Raw genomic sequence first — 7,609 nt, 5'->3', positions numbered from 1 at the left:
CTGTCGCCATCAGCGCACAGTTAGCCTGCTCATCTTCAGAGTCTGAATCATCTTCTGACTCATCCCAGGTTGCCATAAGACCTTTCTTCTTATGAAATTTCTTCTTGGGATTTTCCTTCTGAAGTTTTGGACATTCATTCTTGAAGTGTCCAGGCTCATTGCATTCATAGCACATGACCTTCTTCTTGTCAAATCTTCTGTCATCAGAAGATTCTCCACGTTCAAATTTCTTTGAACTTCTGACGCCTCTGAACTTCCTTTGCTTATTCTTCCAGAGTTGATTTAGCCTTCTGGAGATCAAGGACAGTTCATCTTCTTCTTCAGATTCTGATTCTTCAGGATCTTCTTCTCTAGCCTGAAAAGCGTTAGTGCATTTCATGATATTGGATTTTAATGCAATAGACTTACCTTTCTTTTGAGGCTCGTTTGCATCCAGTTCAATTTCATGACTTCTCAAGGCACTGATAAGCTCTTCCAGAGAAACTTCATTCAGATTCTTTGCAATCTTAAATGCAGTTACCATAGGACCCCATCTTCTGGGTAAGCTTCTGATGATCTTCTTTACGTGATCAGCCTTGGTGTATCCCTTGTCAAGAACTCTCAATCCAGCAGTAAGAGTTTGAAATCTTGAAAACATCTTTTCAATGTCTTCATCATCCTCCATCTTGAAGGCTTCATACTTCTGGATTAAAGCGAGAGCTTTAGTCTCCTTGACTTGAGCATTTCCTTCATGAGTCATTTTCAAGGACTCATATATGTCATAGGCCGTTTCCCTGTTAGATATCTTCTCATACTCAACATGAGAGATAGCATTCAGCAAAACAGTTCTGCATTTATGATGATTCCTGAAAAGCTTCTTCTGATCATCACTCATTTCTTGCCTTGTCAGCTTTACGCCACTGGCATTTACTGGATGTTTGTAACCATCCATCAGAAGATCCCATAGATCACCATCAAGACCAAGAAAGTAACTTTCCAGTTTATCTTTCCAGTATTCAAAGTTTTCACCATCAAATACCGGCGGTCTAGTATAACCATTGTTACCGTTGTGTTGCTCAGCAGAGCCAGATGTAGATGTAGACTTTGCAGTTTCATCAGCCATCTTTTACTGAAGCGTTTTTCTCTTCCTGAATCTTCTCTAAACACGGTTAAGTGCTTGCACCTTAGAACCGGCGTTCTGATGCCAATTGAAGGATAGAAAAACACTTAGAAAGGGGGGGTTTGAATAAGTGTAGCTTTAAAAACTTGACAGATAAAAATAAATTGCACAGTTATTTTTATCCTGGTTCGTTGTTAACTAAACTACTCCAGTCCACCCCCGCAGAGATGATTTACCTCAACTGAGGATTTAATCCACTAATCGCACGGATTACAATGGTTCTCCACTTAGTCAGCAACTAAGTCTTCCAGAGTCTTCTGATCACACACTGATCACTCCAGGAACAACTGCTTAGATACCCTCTAAGACTTTCTAGAGTATTCTGATCCACACGATCACTCTAGTTACAACCTGCTTAGATAACCTCTAAGACTTCCTAGAGTATTCTGATCCACACGATCACTCTAGTTCCTTACAACTTAATGTAATCAATTCTAAGAGTATTACAATTGCTTCTTAAAAGCTATAATCACAAACTGTGATATTTCTCTTAACGTTTAAGCTTAATCTCACTAATATATTACAACAGCAATGTAGTGAGCTTTGATGAAGATGAAGATTCTGAGTTTTGAATAGAACAGAGTTTCAGCAAGTTAATATGAGTTGTTTTGTTCAGGATCGTTAACCTTGCTTCTCATCAGAACTTCATATTTATAGGCGTTGGAGAAGATGACCGTTGAGTGCATTTAATGCTTTGCGTGTTCCGTACAGCATCGCATTTAATGTTATACGCTTTTGTCAACTACCTCGAGCCTTGTTCACGCTGTGTCTACTGACGTTGCCTTTAATAGCTTTTAACGTTCCTTTTGTCAGTCAGCGTAGCTTGCCACTTGTACTTCCTTCTGATCTGATGTTTGTGAATACAACGTTTGAATATCATCAGAGTCAAACAGCTTGGTGCAAAGCATCTTCTGATCTTCTGACCTTGAAGTGCTTCTGAGCGTGATACCATCAGAACTTCAGTGCTTCTGATCTCATGTTCTTCTGATGCTTCCATAGACCCATGTTCTGATTCTGCTTCGACCATCTTCTGATGTCTTGCCAGACCATGTTCTGATGTTGCATGCTGAACCCTTTGAGACAAAGCTTCTGAGCGCTGAATTATGCATACTCTTTATATATTTCCTGAAAAGGAAATTGCATTGGATTAGAGTACCATATTATCTTAAGCAAAATTCATATTATTGTTATCATCAAAACTAAGATAATTGATCAGAACAAATCTTGTTCTAACAGTTGTCTGTACAATGCAAATGTGTGCATGTTCACATATGTAAATGTTGCGCGTACGCGAATGAGTATGTATGATAGTGCTTGTGTATAATACCTATGCGTAGTTTATCTATGAGTAAGGATGAACAACAAGGTTGTTATCATCGGCAAGGTTACCGGGAAACATCAATCAGGTGATTGGGAAGAAAATCTCAGTAAGGTTACTGGCATCGGTAGGGTTACCGGAAAACATCAATCAGGTGATTGGAAAGAAAATCTCAGTAAGGTTACTGGCATCGGTAGGGTTACCGAAAAACATCAATCAGGTGATTGGAAAGAAAATCTCAGTAAGGTTACTGGCATCGGTAGGGTTACCGGAAAACATCAATCAGGTGATTGGAAAGAAAATCTCAGTAAGGTTACTGGCATCGGTAGGGTTACCGGAAAACATCAATCAGGTGATTGGAAAGAAAATTTCAGTAAGGTTACTGGCATCGGTAGGGTTACCGGAAAACATCAATAAGGGGATTGGAAAGAAAATCTCAGTAAGGTTACTGGCATCGGTAAGGTTACCGGAAAACTCCAAATTGTATGGTTTTGGCATTGATTTCTTTGGAAAAATTTTGTATTTGAGGGGATAAAGTGGCATAAGGTCGGGAAAGGTTGCAAGAAAGCACCATTAAGAATAAATGATTTGAGAAAAACCTGTGGGGAATACTACTCGGGATAGTTGAGGAATAAGGAGTTCTTTTGGAGAAGTGACCCTGACCTAACTGAGGGTGTAAAGGGTGTTTGATAAGAACTTGAATTTGGCTTATGCTTTGATGCATGTTTGAAACTAAACGTAATGCTCCACCTAAGTGGAAATGCTATGCATTTTGGAGGATGCAATGTGGTATGCAATGACATCTATCAGGAGCTCAAAGGATGAAATCTTCTGACTGTTGAGGAACGCCAACCATCTAGATTTAAATCTCGATTCTTGCTAAGGATAAAGATCATGACTTCCCGACATTCTCTTTGTATACACAAGTTATTTAGCGTGCGCCTGAACTTGACTGGATCAAATAATTGAAAAGGAGGAGGTGCCCCTGCCTACTGTCTAGCTCCAGTCTGCAGGGCTTTTGAAGAGATCGCCTCGAGAGGATTTTCAGAGATTTGTGCCATCGAAATAGATTGCCCCAGTGTTATGGACTATGGAATAGTGCCCCTGACCAATCATAGTTTAGAGATGGTTTCGGCCACGTTTGAGTAACAGCCCCTGATTACTCAATACTTTGAGACATTCTTCGAACCTTGAGTGATTGCCCCATTTTTGGATTTTGTAAAAGATATGCCCCTGAGTATTATTGCTTCGAGGCTCGCCCCAAGTCGATTGGATCTTAGGGTGGATGCCCCTAGTTAATAGGATCTTTGTATACCCTTGTGATCATTGGGATTTTGCCCCTGGTGTGGAGAACCCCCTGGACGTGGTTCCCCCATTCAAGAGTCTTTATTAGAAATGATAGCCTCCATGTTAACTGCATTCTTACTCAACGGAGTATTCAACTGCTTCTCTGCTCCTTAGGGTAATCCACTTTGAGATATGTTTGCCCCCAACTTATTCTTGGGGAAGATGCACCTTTTTATCAGAGATTCATTATGGAATCTTCTTGGATGTCATGCACTAGTTCATATGCCAAGGGTGTTTATTATGAGAATGATAATTCTAATGCAAAGTTTATGTTTGTCTTGAAACTTAAAATTTTTTGAAATGATGTCGTAACATCTATTTTTTTATTTTTATGAAAGGTGGTATGATGCCAACTCAAAAGTTTCAGCAAGCCTCGCAGGAGTCAGATTACCGTACTCTCGTTTAGTATGCTTTCGAATAAACCCTACTTCAATTAGGACTTTTGAAGGTTGTAACGTGGCCGGGTTCACGGTTTTAGAAAAAAGATTTAAGGCTCAAAAATATTTGGTGCCCACCCACTCTCCGTGATGTTCTCCAATCCTAAGTTCAATTAACTCGACCTGAGTGTTCATCCCTCTAAAGGAATTTTAGCATGGTTGAGGAATCAATGAGGATCTTCGGGCATGGCAGTCGCTCACCTTTTCTTCCTTGATTTTATAGTCACACGACTTTGTCCTCACCTGGAAATTTTATCATTATTTTTTTGCCTTTCACTTTTTCTTCTTTTTTTTTTAACAAGTCGCGTGACTTTGCATTGTCTTTGATTTGCTGGAAGTGATTGCGACTACCTCATTCCATGATTGATGGAGAATTACCATTGTGGCATTGTCATCTTTTGACCTCTTGAAGAATAAAGGATAAACATTGTGGTTTTGACATTCCTCAACCTTTTGACAGATAACGATTGTGGTATCTTTAGATGCATACCCTTAATGAGTTTTGAACACTCGGTCAGATTAACCGAACACTACCCTGCCCCTGGGTTAAAAATGAAGGTTTTTTTCTGAATAGAAATGAAACTTCTACTTCAAGGCTCAAAGGGGTTAACGAGGGTCTATCTCCCTTATATCTCCGGTGTTTGGGGATTTGAAACAATGCCTGTACATCATTAGCAAGGTTTTATTCGAAAGCGCACCATTTGAAATTCTTGGTATTACGCTCATCATCCTCCCTCCAGAGTTACTTGCTTTTTTTTTTATTTACAAGAGTTGAGTACAACAAGAAAATAAAAGCGAATGGATTGTTTCAAGACAAAAATATTCAATGTATTATGATTATTATTCAAAAACAAACGAGTTTTGCATACGAGAAAGTGCTTAACGAAACAAGAAAATTACAAATGAGAATGCAGAATGAAACTCAAATTGCCAACATTAAAGAGACTTGACTCCGTCTGGATCTATTGCTTTAGAAGGTACATCTTGCAATCTCGACCTCTGCTCAGGCGTGGGAAATTCAATTTATGCGCAGACCGTTTGGCGTGAAGCAGATTGCCTTGGAATCAATGAGGTTTTGAAATGTGCCTTTGAATACGTTGCAACCTTCAATCAAATGTCCAGGTGCCCCTGAATGGAACTCACAGTAGGCGTTGGGATCATATCCTTCAGGATAAGGAAAAGGAGGAGGCCCAAGTTGTTTTAATTCCACTAAAGAATTTTGGAGTAAATGAGAGAGCAACTGACTATGAGGCATTGGAATTGGTTCATATACCTTTCTTGGCCTTCTTTGATTCTGCCCACCCTGTGGTCGGTGATTTTGTCTATATCTCTGCTGTTGTTGCGGAGCATACTTAACTGATTGATTATATTGAACATGCTCTTGTTGCACAAATTGAACTGGTGGTTGGCTAATAGTCGCAGCACAAATTTGTGGGGCATCCTGATCAGGAGTAATTTCTGTCATTTGATAGCAAGGGATCTGAACTGGAGAATAAGCATGATCTCTCTCTTCAACTTCGGAAATTGTACTTGTTTCTTCACCATCTTGTTCTGGGAATTCAAAATTAGTAGCAGCGTTCTGAATCTTGCCAGTCATAAGACCGTGCTCAATTCTTTCTCCTATGACAACCAAAGTTGAGAATTCAGAAGCGGCACATCCAACCATCCGATTCAGATAGGGGTCTTGTAAAGTGTCCATGAACATGTCTACAAGTTCTCGTTCCAAAAGGGGAGGTTGAACTCTAGCAGCTAGCTCCCTCCATCTTTGTGCGTACTCTCTAAAGGATTCGTCAACCTTCTGAGTCAAACCCTGAAGATGAATTCTGGTAGGAACCATATCACTGTTATGTTTGTAATGCTTGAAAAAGGCTTTGGCTAGATCTTTCCAAGTTCGGATGTTGGTCCTTTCAAGTTGGGTATACCATTCAAGAGATGCCCCACTAAGACTATCCTGAAATAAGTGCATTAGAAGTTTATCATTTTCTGCATAAGGAGCCATCTTGTTGCAAAATGCCTTGATGTGTGTTATTGGGCAAGTGGTACCCTTGTACTTCTCAAAGTTGGGGACTTTGAACTTAGGAGGAATCTTGATATCAGGCACCAGGCATAAACTAGCAGCATCCAAACCAAGGCAATCACGATCCTCAACCGCTTTCAATCTCTTATCCAAAAGACGGAGCTTACCCTCATCTTCATCCATTGGAAACTTAAAAGTATCATATGACGAAACAGAAAGATTTTCACGGTGTGGAGCCTCGTTGACGGGAACTTGCATAGTGTTTCTAACATTCTGATTCAAAGGGGCCTCTTGGGTAGGTTTGACGACTTTTTGATGAACGCCGCTTGGATCAACAATAAAATCCGGCCTCTGAACAGGCTTTCTTAAATCTCCTTGTCCACGGGTAACGATTTGGATAGCTTCCAAAAATTGACCCATAGTAGTCCCTATCTGAGCCCTAATCTCTGTCATGTCTGTCTGAATTTGTTCCATGATTAACCTAAAATGTTGGGAAATCAATTTTGCGATCTCTGATTCCAAATACAAGTAAAGATGCGAATGAGCTCCTTGTAGAAATGCATGTCATGCATGAATGATAAACTCCTATGATGCAATGGTATACGAATATATTTTATTTTATATATTTTTTTCATGCAATGCAATGTGGCATAGAGTGGGGGTTATTATAAGGATGCCCTACATATTTTAAGAGATAAACACAGGGAAACCCCTTAAGGGCTATGGATAATGATAGATAGATGGAAATCCTTACAGGAAAGGGACTATGACACAATATAGGAAATCCCTACGGGCTAGGGAATGCGTGGGAGCAGGCACATGATGACCGTTCAAGACAGTCATCAGGTCTCATGGCCATCGAGAGGCCAATTGACGTGCATAAATGTAGATGTCCTTTGTGGGAAGGACGTGGTTGTAAAAATACAAAGATGTAAAAGGAAAATCCCTATGGGCTAGGGAGTGCGTAGGAGTAAGCATGGGGTGACCGTTCGAGACAGTCACTAGATCTCATGGCCATCGAGAGGCCAATCGACGTATGCTAACAAAGGTGTCCTTCGTACGAAGGACACGATTTTAAGAATAGGATCCCTATAGGCTAGGGAATACGTAGGGGTACCTGCAAAATTGAAACGCATAGATACTCGAAGAATATAAATTGCAAACATATAATAAGTACATAAGCCCAAAAGTCCTAGGTTCATAGGTTCGGCGTAGCGGCTCTTGGGAGCCAACCTTTTTATAGGGGGTGTTCTAGAAGGTCTCATGGGGTCGTTCGTAGCCTCCGAGACTTTTTGTCTCTTCGGATTTTAGAATAACTCATTTTATCCATG

The 7,609-nt window shown here is 40.2% G+C and overlaps 1 protein-coding gene across 1 annotated transcript; it reads right to left on the bottom strand.

Annotated features, from left to right (window-relative positions):
* Window positions 1-5,279: 5,279 nt before the first annotated feature.
* On the bottom strand, window positions 5,280-6,752 carry LOC131633501 (uncharacterized). The gene is made up of 2 exons (XM_058904215.1): window positions 6,363-6,752; window positions 5,280-6,212 (listed from the first exon to the last, which is right to left on the bottom strand). Exons 1-2 carry the CDS (start codon window positions 6,750-6,752, stop codon window positions 5,280-5,282), a joined length of 1,323 nt encoding a protein of 440 aa, XP_058760198.1.
* Window positions 6,753-7,609: the final 857 nt, after the last annotated feature.

Source organism: Vicia villosa, unplaced genomic scaffold (assembly GCF_029867415.1).
Source record: "Vicia villosa cultivar HV-30 ecotype Madison, WI unplaced genomic scaffold, Vvil1.0 ctg.001130F_1_1, whole genome shotgun sequence".
Classification (NCBI taxonomy): Eukaryota; Viridiplantae; Streptophyta; class Magnoliopsida; order Fabales; family Fabaceae; genus Vicia; species Vicia villosa.
The sequence above is the reverse complement of the archived record's forward strand: the minus strand, read 5'-3'. Positions and strand labels throughout refer to the sequence as shown.